Source organism: Amblyomma maculatum, chromosome 4 (assembly GCF_055883805.1).
Source record: "Amblyomma maculatum isolate TAMU_Amacu chromosome 4, ASM5588380v1, whole genome shotgun sequence".
Lineage (NCBI taxonomy): Eukaryota > Metazoa > Arthropoda > Arachnida > Ixodida > Ixodidae > Amblyomma > Amblyomma maculatum.
This window is the reverse complement of record NC_139347.1, coordinates 52,518,783-52,533,540: the sequence shown is the minus strand read 5'-3', so window position 1 is coordinate 52,533,540 and position 14,758 is coordinate 52,518,783. Positions and strand designations below refer to the sequence as shown.

At 46.3% G+C, this 14,758-nt stretch overlaps 1 protein-coding gene across 2 annotated transcripts; it reads right to left on the bottom strand.

The window, feature by feature from the left end:
- Positions 1-4,463: 4,463 nt before the first annotated feature.
- On the bottom strand, positions 4,464-13,062 carry LOC146191017 (iripin-3-like). 2 transcript variants are annotated; one of them, XM_084601440.1, is made up of 3 exons: positions 12,801-13,062; positions 9,946-10,823; positions 4,464-6,087 (listed from the first exon to the last, which is right to left on the bottom strand). In XM_084601440.1, exons 2-3 carry the CDS (start codon positions 10,809-10,811, stop codon positions 5,772-5,774), a joined length of 1,182 nt encoding a protein of 393 aa, XP_084457566.1. In that variant the 5' UTR covers positions 10,812-10,823; positions 12,801-13,062; the 3' UTR covers positions 4,464-5,771. The 2 variants fall into 2 exon arrangements, with proteins under 2 accessions (XP_084457566.1, XP_084457565.1); XM_084601439.1 differs by having other exon boundaries at positions 9,946-10,829; positions 12,801-13,058.
- Positions 13,063-14,758: the final 1,696 nt, after the last annotated feature.

Below are 14,758 nucleotides of genomic sequence, written 5' to 3'. Positions count from 1 at the left end.
ATGAGTTTCATTATTAAAGTCTTGCAGTGTTGATCGACGCGAAAATGATAAGGCCCACACTTTACGATTGAAAGGCGATTATTTACAAAGGGGAAGAAAGGATATTGTTACGGACGAAGGAGGAAGAAGAGGGCAGTGGCGCGGGCAGGAGCGCTCGCGCTAGGCCCGCACACAGATTCATTAAACGTCATCTCATGACCATCGAGCATCTTCTCTCTGTCCTCTGTTCTCCTGTTGTCATCGCTTGCCGCCACGTAACATTTGATGGAGGTCCGGGGTACGTCATCCCCATCCTCGCCTTGGAGCATCGACGCCATCTGTAAGCCGGGACCATTGACCGAGGGCCCAGGGACATCGCCGGGCAGCTTCGCCCCAGCCCTTCAAGCCCAGACCTGACCAACTACCACCGCCCAGCCCCCAGCCCGGACATGAAGACAAGGAGAACAGATACACCAACCATAACCGAGACGAAGAACCCGAAAGACCCGAATGATCCGAAGGAACCGATGGACACGAACACGCAACCTCCGCCCAAGCCGCTCGACGTGACCTCGAGCCATCGGTCCCATGGACTCTGGTGACGGATGGTTGACAGCTCCAGGGGAGGCGGATCACCCACGCATCAGACCTCGTGCCGGCAAGCCGTTCTATTCTTACTTCTTCCTCTTCTTCAAGCATCCAGACACGGCCATCATCATGCCATGGAATCATCATCGGTAAACTTCCTCGTCTACGATCGGGACGATCGCTCGGTGGCCCCGGGTCATGTTACGGACGAAGGAGGAATGAGAGGACAGTGGCGCGGGCAGAAGCGTTCGCGCTAGGCCCGCACACAGATTCATTAAACGTCATCTCACAACCATCGAGCATCTTCTCTCTGTCCTCTGTTCTCCTGTTGTCATCGCTTGCCGCCACGTAAAAATATTGCCAATCAGTTATTTTTGAGGCCGTAAATTGATTGCATTAATAATTTAACAGACAAATTCATCAACATCTCTATCCTTACAGGAAGTCCGTATTGCACATCAGTAATATCGAGACCATTCAGCGCCATAACGTCCCTCGGAAGTAACATGGCTCTACTGTTTTTACAATGAACGTATAAAACAGCACACGTGCAAGGGCTATCCTTTTTCAAAGCACAACCTAAAACGAATCCGAAATGGGTATCATGAAGCTGCCTTACACGATTAAACTTAGTTGCCACCGTTTATACATGTCGTAGTAAAGCTAACGCAAGAAAGCTTAGATAAAGGAATAATGGTCAATAATGGTCCGAAATGGGTATCACGAAGCTGCCTTACACGATTAAACTTAGTTGCCACCGTTTATACATGTCGTAGTAAAGCTAACGCAAGAAAGCTTAGATAAAGGAATAATGGTCAATAATGGTCCGAAATGGGTATCATGAAGCTGCCTTACACGATTAAACTTAGTTGCCACCGTTTATACATGTCGTAGTAAAGCTAACGCAAGAAAGCTTAGATAAAGAAATAATGGTCAAAAATGGTGTTTGATATTGTTTTGTGCTTGGGATTAAACGATGCCTATGTAGCCCCTTCGCGGGGTTTCCAATTAAGAGCCCGGATTGTACATAACTCACATATTTGGGTGCACAATAAGCTGAGTGGTTCGCGATTTTCGTCCCTTTTCTCTTCCACTGCCTCCTACCCTGGGGCCTGTGAATAATATACGTCGTCTTCGTTGACAGTGCTACTCAACCGAATCTTAAAGCATCTTAAAGCGGTAACTGTTGAGCTGTGAGCGATTTCGGGATATATAGAGTTGGTTGGTACATGTTGGACTGAGTCATTGTGGTCATCGATACTGTCTGGGACCGGTAGGTTTAGTTTGTCAGCATGGACTGCGTCCACTTCCTATTCATTTGGAGGTGCACTGTCTTGGTAGCACTTTAGCTTTTTCGCATGTACAGTGTATCTGACTGCCTTCCTTCACAACCTGAACATGAAATGTCACCGACTCAAGTTCGTCAGTAATGTGGAGCGAGCCATTTCATTTTAGCGCCGGAACCGATTTTCCCATCACGAAATCCGTTTTCGAAGCTTTAATGTTATGTCTCGCCTTCCTGAACGTGGAGGTGGAATCCAAACTCTCCTTCACCGCGTCGTGCGATAGTCGCAACGTCAGTTCCATGGTAGAGTACTTGGGACCCCCATACTCCTCAAATGCCTCTTTCAGCATATCTGGATTCCGACTATATGTGAGGAAAAATGGTTTTGGTGGACGGAGCTTTTGTGCACGAGCAGTGCATACATGATCCACAAAATTCCCGTTTCTCTGGTCGCGTGCCACAACACGTGAGAGCAACCACGTGAGTGTGGTGCAGCCGCTCTTCCGCACCGTTACGCTCGGTTGAAAGGCAGATACGAGCTTTCCTTTCGGCGAAAACTTTTGAGTGCTGGGATTACCGATTTAGTTAAGGTATAATTATATACGCCGGGAGGGCGAATGAATATAACAGGGGCGGAGGGAGCTTGCCCTTCACTACTGCCACGCCGCTCCGCAGGCGCAAAGTTTTACGTTGGAAAACTGTGCGTCAGTATCGCCTTTTGCGACGAAAACGTTTAAAGAAATGTATTGTTTCGCTTGAGACAACCTACCCGCTAACCCATTTACAAAATTGACCCATAAATCCATGACCCTGGGGAAACACCTTCCTCCTCCAGGAGGCGACTCAAGTACGCTGAAAATGCCGTCACTGCAGTTCACACTGTGTCGCAGGTGAAGGAGCGCCAGCAACAAAGGCCTCTGTTGGCAGTCGAATGCCGTATACATCGCAGTGTAATGCGTCCAACAGCGGCCATAACCACGGCACGGGCCGCGAACAGCGACACTGCGTTTGAAGGGCCGCGCCGCTTTGCGCACGCTTCCCAGCGCAAGATGGCACCTCCTTTCTTGCGAGTGGGCAAACGGTCGTCGACGGTGGCGGAGGCTGCGCACACAGCGGCGGCTTTTGCGTCCGGGTGTAGCGCCTTTAAATATTCACTAACCGCGCGGCGCGCATCGTCAGCAGTCGAGTGTGCATCTTTCCGCGCTAACGTGATTCATTTGTAGCCGTGCATACCAGTTTGGGCAAAACCAAAGATAATGGGTTTCATGCGGTCACATATCTAAGTCGTTTGTAGCCTGAATCATCGTTGGATCGTGTCATTTCAGTACAATGCTTTCTCCATGGTCTTCTGCGTGGCCCATCTTTCAATTCTTCGCATTTTGCTTCTGCCGTTAGAACAAAATATCCGGATTGACTGAAATAAAAGCCGTTTGCTTCCATGTACGATTCCGTCCCCACGTTTTGATCACAAGCCGTTCCATTTCCTTTACTCCCATTCTCTTGTTTCAAACTGCTTGCACGCGAGGCCTGTTCTAGCACTGCCTCGGAATTACGAGTGCCATTACACATCGCGTGGACAACCTGTTCAACTATTTGGCCAAACCAGATGCATCATCTCACCGCTTCTCATAATCATGATTTTTTAATGTTTAATGAATAGCAGAGCAGACATTCGTCTTGCCCTAGCGGTGACTAGGCGCTGTCCTAATGTGTGGAACATAAAAGAACAGAAAAAAGATAAGTTGCGTTATCATGAACCTGCGGAGCTTCATCCTTTCGACTTGGCGACACAGCAAGGCGGAAGCATGAATTCAAACTATTGGGCTCTGAATATCGCTCGATATTTTGAGCGGAAGTCAGGGCATTCAGTATCAAGACCTCCATGGGCTGCGTCTTGCTAACAGCTACTTTGAGCAATAGAGACTAAAAGTCTATTTATTTTAGCTCAGACATTATAGACTAAAGTAAATAAGGACTACTCATAAATGTGCCAGATACGGTTGCATTGTGTCAAACTGGAAGCCCTACTAGCCTCAACGTGCGTCCGTTCTTCAACTTTCTGGTCTTTTTCAGACGCACTGGAGGCAAAAACCGCATTGCGATTATCAGATATTAACCTATTTTCCAAATGCAGCATCAAGTCTTTTCCCATGGGGTCGTTATTTTAGTAACTTCAATTAGGCAAGCTAGTCCGACAAAGGTGCCGTCTCAGGCACTTCTTATATTCATCAACCCACTTGCTAATACGAACGTTAATTGGCATCAGATCAGCAAATCACAAATATGAAAAGTAAATCTCTGGATTGGAACTTGGGCATTTACTACCGCTAGCGGGGTATACAACGCCTCAGCTGCAAGTATCAAAGCAGTGAGGTAACGATCTAATACAGAAATGACCACTACATTTCGGGCAGTGATGACACTAGATACAGAAATTCGCTTTACTGTTACAGCAAAAGCAGTCATTCGACCAGTGTACTCTGCTACCACGTTACTAATTGTTGGCGTTCATGGTATATTCAAAACACGGCGTCGGTTCTCTTACAAGTCACAACTCACCTTTACAAGCTGTTTGGCAAATAGCCCTGCGAAGGTAGAAATGCAATTCAAGTCGTACACTTCAGAATATTTATTCACAATAACGCATTTTAATGCCCCATTATACAACCTTTAGTGGCCTTGCCTGACATAATTTCGAACAGGTTCGGTTTATGCACATACAAAAAACAAAACAAAAGCTCGCTGGTGACAAAATTAACCGTCCTATTTAACCAGTTTCCACAAATGTTAAAAAAAAAAAACAAATGCCCCGAAGCTGGCTTTCTCAGAGCTATGGCTTTACCAAAGTCATCTCTTGAAAAACAAAAACAAAAAGGCCGTATTGATGACTAGCGCGCATATTTTCAGTCATAAATATAGCTCCGTATCTCAAAAACTTTTTCTAACAAACGTTTCACGTATTTTAAGTACATGCCCTCCAAGTACCCGTTTTTATGTAGAAAAGACGCATATGTAAGCTGTGGAACAGCGCTACGACGTTCTTCGACGCTTTTTTGGCAAGACCGCGTTCGTTCGTCACGGAATTGTTATTTCTTTGTTGTTCAGGCTTTCTTGAGAAGACTAATTTTGTATTGCACCTATGCTGAAGTATAATATGAGCAACGCAATATTTACGCCCATCTAATATGTCTACAAATAGGCTATATTGAAAGCCGGCGTCCAAAGCAGGGCGTAGCCGGTCATAGGAACTTGAAGAGCCGGTTTCCGTTTTCTGGCAGGCTCAGATAGGAGCACTGAAAAAAACTGATCAAGAAAATAAATAGCACAAGTATCCGCACTGCTTCCTCACTGAACGATAATTCTCTGCGTGTGAAAAAAAGAACAACAGTGTTTTCCTGCAGGAAACTTGCAGGCTTTCCTCTCCCTGTCGCGAATGCTGATACAGGAAAAAGGATGTGTGTCCTCAACAGGAATTCAGCTGACTCGGAATAAAAAAGTAAGAAAGAAGTCACTTAACACTCTAGTTGACAATTTTCAAAGAAAACAATTTCTGGCGTATTGCTTTCGTTTAGCAGGATATATCTATGCAGGTTGCTTAGTCGAGCTTTGACAATACGTAATGCATCTACAATGCACAGGGGAATATGTAGATTGCTTGCTGTCTTAATGGTTTCAGAAATCTAGACAAGGCACGCGTTGCTTCGCCTTCTATGAAGGCGAAGCTCCCAAAGCGCTGCAGAACCCTCGGCAACCATTGTCATAGCAATTGACCACCTCAGCTTTTCACATCGTTCACTTCAATTGTGCCGCGAAAGAGTCAATTGCCGCTTGAAAAGAGCCGCACCTATTGCAGGTGGGTCAGTTCGTGAAGCTGAAACTGTGTTGAAGGCTCAACAAGACCGTCTTATCCCGGCTCGCACTATACGTGATTCACTTGTCCCACGAAGAGGAGGTCCCCGGTTCGAGTGTTTCGGATGAAGAACAGGAATGGGTGGTCGGCGTAGAAGGGCAGGGGGCCCGAGGTGGTGCGCGTGTTCACTACAACGCCGGAGACCGCGGCCGCCTCGCTGCCCTCTTCGTTGACCTCGACCACTGCCTTGTGGACTACTTCGTCCACGAACAGATCATGACCGCCGTTGATGCCGGACAGGTCTGCCTCGGATTTGTCGAACACCTTGCGGATGCCTACCTTGGGCAGCACCTGCTTCAGCTTGTACTCTTCTTCAAGTTTGAACCTGCAGCAGTCACATATGAAGCCAGATGTAGTTAGTGTCTCCGTTATCCCTCTTAAAAAGTCTCACAGAAAAAAAAAAAAATAAGAGAAACTTATTCAACCCTGTGACGCCACCTGGTAGAGCGCCACCTCCCTCACCCTCTTATGGGTCGTCTGTAGAGAAACACCATTCTTTCCTGTAGTGTTGCAAGGAATGCCGGTTGAAAGACGCATGTAGAACTCTGTTAGGTTTGTGGTTTAACAGGTTTAGGTCCCAAAGTCACTGCTATTAAAGAAGTCGTAGTAGAGGGCTTCCGATAATTTCGATCACCTCGGTTCGTTTACCGCGCACTGATATTGACCAAACCAATGCATCGGTGTCTTGCATTTTGCGTCACTCGAAATGCGGCCGCCTCTAGCGGATCGAATTCGCATCCTCGGGATTGGCAGTCTAGCACCTCGGCCACTGAGCCACCACGGCGGGCCCACTCTTAGTTGATGTTAACGCTTAGCGAGCCGGAACCTTAGTTGTACTTTGACATAAGCTATTAACAGAAAATTCTCCATCTACCCTTATCCCTAACTGCTCCCATTCCAAGTCTCTGAATACTTCCTCTAAACAAGCTGTGAATAGTACTGGGGAGATTGTGTCTCCTTGCCTAACACCTTTCTTTATGGGAATTTTGTTACTTTCTTTATGCAGAACTATGGTTGCTGTGCAGCCACTATATATATCTTCCAGCACTTTCACGTACGGCTCGTCTACCCCCTGATTTCGTAATGCCTGCATCACCGCCGAGGTTTCAACTGAGTCAAATGCTTTTTCGTAATCAATGAATGCTATGTATAAGGGCTGGTTATATTCCGAGCATTTTTCTATCACCTGATTGATGGTATGGATATGATCGATAGTAGAGTACCGTTTCCGAAACCCTGCTTGATCCTTTGCTTGACTGCAGTCTAAGGTTGTCCTGATTCTATTAGCGATTACCTTAGTAAATACCTTATACGTAACAGACAGTAAGCTGATTGGTCTGTAATTTTTAAGGTCCTTAGAGTCCCCTTTCTTGTGAATGAGGATAATGTTTGCATTCTTCCATGATTCCGGTACCGTCGATGACACCAGGCACTGTGTATACAGGGTGGCCAGTTTTTCTAGCACGATATCCCCCCGTCCTTCAGCAAATCTGATCCTCTCCAGCTGATTTCCCCTTTTCATAGTTTCCAGTGCTTTCTTGACCTCGTCCTTCGTCACTGGTGGAACGTCTGACTTTTTCCCTACCGCCAATCTCATTACGGTCCTGACTACTTTGGCTACTGTAGAGATCTGTATAGAACTAAGTAATCTGCGATTTGCTGATGACATTGCCTTGCTAAGCAACTCGGGGGATGAACTGCAAATAATGATTGATGACCTAGACAGAAAAAGTAGGAAGGTAGGCTTGAAAATCAATATGCAGAAGACTAAGGTAATGTTCAACAGCCTCGGGAAGGAACAGCAGTTTACATTACGGAGCGAAATACTGGAAGTAGTAGGCGAATATATCTACTTAGGACAGGTAGTAACCGCAGATCCAGACCACGAAAAGGAAATAACAAGAAGAATAAGATTGGGATGGAGCGCATTTGGCAAGCACTCGCAGATTATGACTAGCAGCTTACCGGTATCGCTCAAGAGGAAAGTATACAACAGTTGCATCTTACCTGTACTCACCTATGGGGCTGAAACGTGGAGGCTAACCAAGAGGGTTCTACTTAAGCTAAGGACAATGCAGAGGGCTATGGAACGAAAAATGGTAGGGGTAACATTAAGAGAAAGGAAGCGTGCAGAGGGGGTCAGAGAAATAACTCAAGTTACCGACATTCTAGTGGAAATTAAGAAGAAGAAATGGACATGGGCAGGACATGTAGTGCGAAGAGAGGATAACCGATGGTCGCTTAGGGTAACAAACTGGATTCCAAGGGAAGGAAAGCGTAGCAGGGGGCGGCAGAAAGTTAGATGGGCGGATGAGATTAAGAAGTTCGCAGGGGTCAAGTGGATGCAGCTAGCCCAGAACCAGGTTAAGTGGAGAAATATGGAAGAGTCCTTCGCCCTGCAGTGGGTATAATCAGGCTGATGATGATGATGATGATGATGATGATGATTAAAAGAAAACGTCGACACATGCATGGTCACATGATGACTTTCTCTGTCCAGGTGTTCAAAAGTGTTGTCCTTGGTAATAATTGGAATACGTGCATGAGTTAGAGTACATGCGGTACATAAGAATGCGCGGAGCAGCAAAGCTTCATTCGTGTCACTGTATAGGACTTTGCAGCTGGTGATTACCATTTTCAAGCGCGCAAGTTAGTCGCGCGTACTGTGAGTATCCCTCTGCATATACGTGCACTCTGACAAGGCTAAATGGTCCAGGCGGAGCTTCACTCGTAATAGGATGTGCTCCCACTGGAGTGTGCTAAGGAAAAAACACTTTCCACGGCCGAATGTGTAGCCTCGCCAGCAGCGACTTCGAATGCAGGAAATTTTATGCACCAAAAAATAATCAACTTTATTTTACTCGCTCGAACATTGTTTAGAGAAATAAAATTCCTTCGTTGTACCAACAAGCAATTCTGCAGCAATGGAACGATATCAGACGCTACTGCTTCGCCCTCATTTTGTTTGTTGTCGAAATTTTGTGATTGCTAAGTACTCATTTTTGTACTTTTTTTTCTTTATTTCATGTATTTATGACAGTCTTTAAAGCGATGTTTGAGCGTTGTATTGATTACTGCACGAAATCATCTTTTTTTCAGAAGTATTTTTCATCTGCGGTTCAAAAGTGGAGTTCGTTGCCTATCATTTTTTTTTTCTCCAAGACGCTGCTTTCCTATTTAACGCCGTATTATCTAAAGAGACACTCGATGTTCCGGATCGCAGTCTGCACATGTTAATGTAACTTCCGGCCTTAACAGGGGTCATTTAATGACACCTGTGCGCAAGAGTACTTGAAGAGGGGTCCCATTAAGGCCGCCAAGACGCATCACTGACCCTCACACAGTGTATTCGATCGTGCTGACCTTCATAGAGATAGTTATAGCCTCCTGCTCATTTAAAACGTCCAAGGTCATGAAAGCGCTACGAAGCGCAGACTGCATGAGCAGCGCTGATAGTAAGCAAGGTAGTGTGCGTATCATGCTTTCGGTGCGGAATATTTGCTACCTTCAACTGGGGCGCCTCATCCGAACCGTTTCAAATGGTTCTTCTGTGTGCATGATGTAAAATGCAGTCAATATGGTGGATGCGTCTGCTGAGAGATCGGGTATTGTAGCAGATGCTTACTTTAGTAGTGAGCCCTATATAGTGCTCTGTCACGTGTCATATCTTTGCGTTCCGTCTGGCGAAAAGCAGCACTTTCAACAATGCCCTTTCCGCACTATATCGCGAGTTTGCCCTCTCATCTATCCTGCTCACTGCTCATTACTCTCCGACTTCTTCCTGGGGGGAGCTTTTGAATGGGTGTGTCAGACTGCGGAACGTTGCGAATCTGGCACAAAGTTCTTCAATTATAATCTGATGCAGTGCAACATAACGATAGCTGTGTGATTACTTGCTTGTCTGTTTTCGAGCAAGATGAATTCTTTGTTAATGGCGCACTGCGCTCACCTGCTGAAGCACTCACAGTTTACAGTTTTCTCGTGCTCAGGAATTTCATGGGTCCACGCTAACAACTTTAAAAAAAAATGAGGAGGTTAAAGCCTTCCCTGAAACGTTAGGTATAAACACGACGTTTATATACTCCAGAATGGCTTAAGCTGCACATTCACATCGCGTTTTACTTGAACTTACTCATTTACAAAGTCTCCTCTTTTTTTTTTTTTTTGCACAAAAGTTGCTTACCTCGGAAGGTGTACTTCAACCGGGGCTTCGCGAAGATGCGACAACAACTTCCTGAATTCCTCGAGGGACAGCTTCCTCTTGACGGACTCGACTCCAGCCCTGTCGTGGGGCAGTAGGATACTCATGCTATAGTCGAGACCTTTGTAAGGCATGTCCAGCAGACTAGCGCCTAGTTCCCTCGAGTAGGCGTATCCCGCCCTCACGTTGCCGTGCATGGTGTCAACCGGGGTCGAGTGCGTTCCGTCCGTGTAGAAGGGAGCCTTCGTAGTCTTCGACGGGTCGAACTTAGTGCGCCAGGTTCCCTTGAAGTAGATGGCGTCGAGAAGCACCAGCCTCGTATCCCCCGACAGTTTTTCCTTGAACAAGGTGCTAATTTTCTGCTGAGTCTTTTGGTTCACCCATGAGTTGATGGTGTCCACGGCCGCCTGCCCGGCCCCTGAGAAGTCGACTTGAAGAAGCTCGGCTCCAAAGCCTTTCTGGAGCGCCTGCACGTAGGTCGGGAGGATCTTGAGCTTGCCGTCGACAGCCGCTGCGTTAGCGATCTTCAGCGTCGAATTGGACGGGGCAAGCAACTGAAGATTGTGCTGCGCGTGCCCTTCCAGGACGTTGGCGTTGGCCAGGCCGACCGCAGTGTAACCTAGGGCGTCGTGGAGTTCGCTTAACGACGTAGTCCCTGCACCAGCGTAGGTCATAGCGAGAGCGGTGGTTATGCTGTAGGGTGAATAGAAGATATTTTGCTGCGGGGAACTTGGCAAGTAAGGGAGAAGCCGGAAGGCGAAGTCATTGCTGGCGGCTGTCACCTTGATGTTGTCTTGCGCCGAGACGACACGGAAAATGGCCACGAGGAAGACGGCCGTGAGTCTCATGGTGGGACGGGGCTTCATCTGAGAATAGAGTGGGAGAAAAAAAGTAACGTTTCTATTAGAATTTTGCGCTGCTGCTGCTGCTGCTGCTGCTTTTCTTTCCTTCGCACAACCCAGAATTTGTTGTTTCGCTAAGTGTAGCGGAAGTGTAACGCATTTTTTTTTTTTGCCCATATATTTGTGTTGCACAGGTGACCGAATTATGGAACAACCTTAAGAAATGTACGAGTACTTTACATTCTAATCTCTACGACTGAGGAAACAATGAGATATTTAGGGGATCGAAGCTCAATCAAACTGGGAGCGACGAATCTGGTGAGTGTTCCTTATATAAAGGTAAATTTTATGAAATGTTATCTCTTGGTATTGGAAGACAGCGCAATTCGGATAATTATGACTGATTTATTATTTCCCAATGCAGAACACTTACTCTTATATCTGACGTGTTATGCGACCTAAAAAAAAAAAATACTTTAAGCTCGCAGTCACAAATTTTTCAAGCGTAATTAAACAACTTCTAAGTCTATCTTCAAATGAAAACTTTTCGGCTTTAAATGTATTTATAGTTTCTGTGAAAATGTTTTTCGGAACATACCGGTCCGAGCCATATCCATATGGTAACAGCGACTGAAGGAAGGCACGCTTCACAAGGACATGAAGCATTCTTTTTCTTCTCAGAACAGAGTCGGAGGAGGAACATTACCGAACAGCCTAACGTACGAAGGTGAAGACAGAGCTGACGTCTTAACTGGCGACTCTCATCTTCTCCGAAATACCACAGCGCACAAGGAAGGGAGGCGCGCGAAATGGCAAAAGACAAACCTGTTGGGCTGCGCTTTGCATTGAGGACTGACGACGTGCAAGTTGGGTGTACAATCCAACACTCCTTGCTTAACGGTCCTCGTGCAAACGTTTCTAGTCTTGTTACGATTTAATAACCGTGTTACACACATCAGCGAACCTGAAAATTTGGGCAGTAGGTAACGAGATAATGAACAAAGCAGTCAATAGTAGCAGATGCACACAAAGCTACAAATGGGCGTCAGTATCATGCCTTCTCGTGAGAGTATGGAAGGAATAGGGAGGACTGCGATAAAATACGCATCAAAGAGAGTGTCCAACCAAAGGTTGCCATGACGGTGCCTGCGGGGAAGGAGGTGCATTCACTACAACTTCCAGCTCGAAAAGAACTGCCTTATAAATGTACCACTTACAGAATATGAATGCAATGGTACGGTTAGATTTTATTTATAAAACTTTTTTCCCAGCGAGCAGATGAAATTGAAAAAGAAAAATGGCTGTTATGTTGCAATGCCAAACAGCAAACTAGCAATATCAACTAAATTCTCAGTGGGTCTCCAGTTACTTGAAATAGCAACAGGCTGGTTGCTGCTTCACTACAGCTTGGCAAGTAGCTTTAATGTAGAAAAAGCAAGCAGATGCGATACTTCTTAACAGGTGGGGAAACTTCATTTCCCTTAATGAGCCAGTCCTCTAGTCGAAACGATGGAAAGCGGACAGAGGCTCCTTTTCAATCCTTCTTGTGTGGACAAGTAGATAGTATGGCAAGAATTAAGCTCTACCAAGGAAAGTATTTGAGTATATTGCGGAATGCCAAGTAAAAAAGGACATGGCTGGACACGTCTGTCCAGCCAACAAAATGTCTGCACGCATGTGTGCCCCAGCTTTGGGTACTATCAAGATAAACATGTTTCGAAGTAGTGTTCTCTAGAATAAACAATATTTAGCGTAGCTCTACCACGCAGCACACTCGCGTGACCTTCTTGCGAGCGGACAGAGCATGCATGCGAGCAAAACAAGTTTCGGTCCGTACTCTGTTGCCCCGTTAAATTTTCACCCGGATAGCACGTAACGCGCTAGGTTAACGAAAACACTTCTCGCAAACAGCTACGACTCGCCAGGCGACCTTCCTCGTGAGTGGCTCTGCTGTTTCGCTAAATGTGGATGAAAAAAAGAAACTTAAAACTTTACCTTGTCTTGGCCTCCGTCGTGTGAAGTCGGAACCCTCAGTTTAGATCCAGGAGCGGAAAAATTGACCCCGGTGTCTTCACGGCCGCCGCCCAGAAGTCAAATGCGTGTCGAACGGCCGTCTTCACGTGCTTCTAGCACTGGGCGTGCTTGCGGGCGCTCGCTGAAACGGACCGGTTTCTCTTTCTTGAGGACGTTTCGCTTCCCAGGGGTAAGGGAAGGGCGGTGGGCTGCGTTCCGTCGTGGTGCCGCTCTTCCTTTCCCAGGCGAGCGGAGGCGTTGCTTCAGTCTGTGACAGGCACGTGCGGCTGGAGGCACCTTGAATAGCAACGAGTTGTGCTGCGCTGATGAGTGTTGCCGGTGCCGGACACGCAGCGGCCTCCGAGAAAAGACAGCGGCTAGGCGCGTCATTATTTTCTTATTTTTGTTTGCCTGCCATTTTGCACGTATGCTCTGACAAAGCGTAAGTGCATGCGCAAATGGAAAGGTGAGCGCCGACAGCACACGCCGTGCGCCTGATTTCGATATGCAAGGGGCGGCAAATGCAAGTACGCGAACCCAGGAATCGCGACACTGTGGTGCCCTTTTCTATTTACTCGTGTGTGCGTGTGCCGTTTTGTGTGCATTCTTTCGTTTATGTGCGTTAAACAGTCGTGCTAGCACGTATCGCAGTACAGAAGCCTTTAGATTCGCTCAAGGGCTAATTGAATAATCATGTGCCTCATAAATACTGAGTCATAATTTTCTCTGTATCAAGTCATATATACACAGGTATCGTTTCAAGGTGGGAAAGGCAGCTTTGAGGTGATAAATGGCGGCAGTGTTTAAGGCATAAGCGAAAAATGTTGCTCCTCAAATGTTACCCATCTGCTACCTTGTTTGCACATTACCATCCTTTTGAAAGCAAGCCTTGGATCGAGATAACTCTTTCTGCTCCTACAAAGAACAAGACTGATAGCAAGAAAGCGTGACGACGCTTTCGCGATAAGAACCGTTGGAAAGAGAGCAGTGTCATGACTAGACATGCTGAAGATGTTTCATTTATGAAAGGTAGGCAGTGTCGAATTTTGTTACTTTTTTTTTCTCTTCACCTTTCTTGTGAACTCTTATTACGATGTCGGTCCAAGAAAAGCTGTTTATTCATGCCTGTTGTACTGCCATTCTTGATTACACTTTTTTCGCAACCTCCTCAGCAACTTCAATAATTGTAAGTCTAATTTTTCTGACATAATTGCATTAATTCATTTATTTTTCTAATTCAGAGAGCGGTCTGTGCGGAGGTGCGCACGTGTACGTGTAGCCTGCGACGTAAGACAAGTGCGCTGCAATACTCGGCTTTCTCATAAACGCATGCCATCGGAGTGCACCTGCAGAGCATCAGGAATTCGGTTTGTTCGAAGTTTTTACCTACCCACACGTACAGCCCCCGGCAGGAATGTACAGCCCGAGGGATTTCCTTCTAAGCTGCTTAGCGGGCTTCCCCAGCATACCAGGGAGTCCAAAGCTTTGGAGTATACAGAATAGGAGGCCCCAGTAGAAATAGTAAAAGAGCAAATAGTTAACAGAAATGAAAGACGGGTAAGTAAGCGTGCAAAAAGGGGTGTGAAGGCGGCTGTTTCATGCTCGCGGCCAAAAAAGAGCACTGTGGAATCTGCTCAGTCCGAGATATTTATAGCGCCACAAAGAAACAAGGGACAAGCAAAACGTGTTTCTTGTCGCGCTATAAATATCTCGGATTGTGCAGTCTCAACCAACTCGCCCAACAAAAAGTTTTTTTGAACTGTGGAATCTACACTGCAGAAATCTGGAAGCCTAAGCGTTGCTACTGCACACGGTGCATCACGTTTCCTCTCATTATTATTACCAATTAAACGCACCGTCATTATCATTGCTACTGTCATCATTGTCATTATCACCAATTACAGCGCCATTGTCATTGCTACTCTTATCCTCACGGTAGA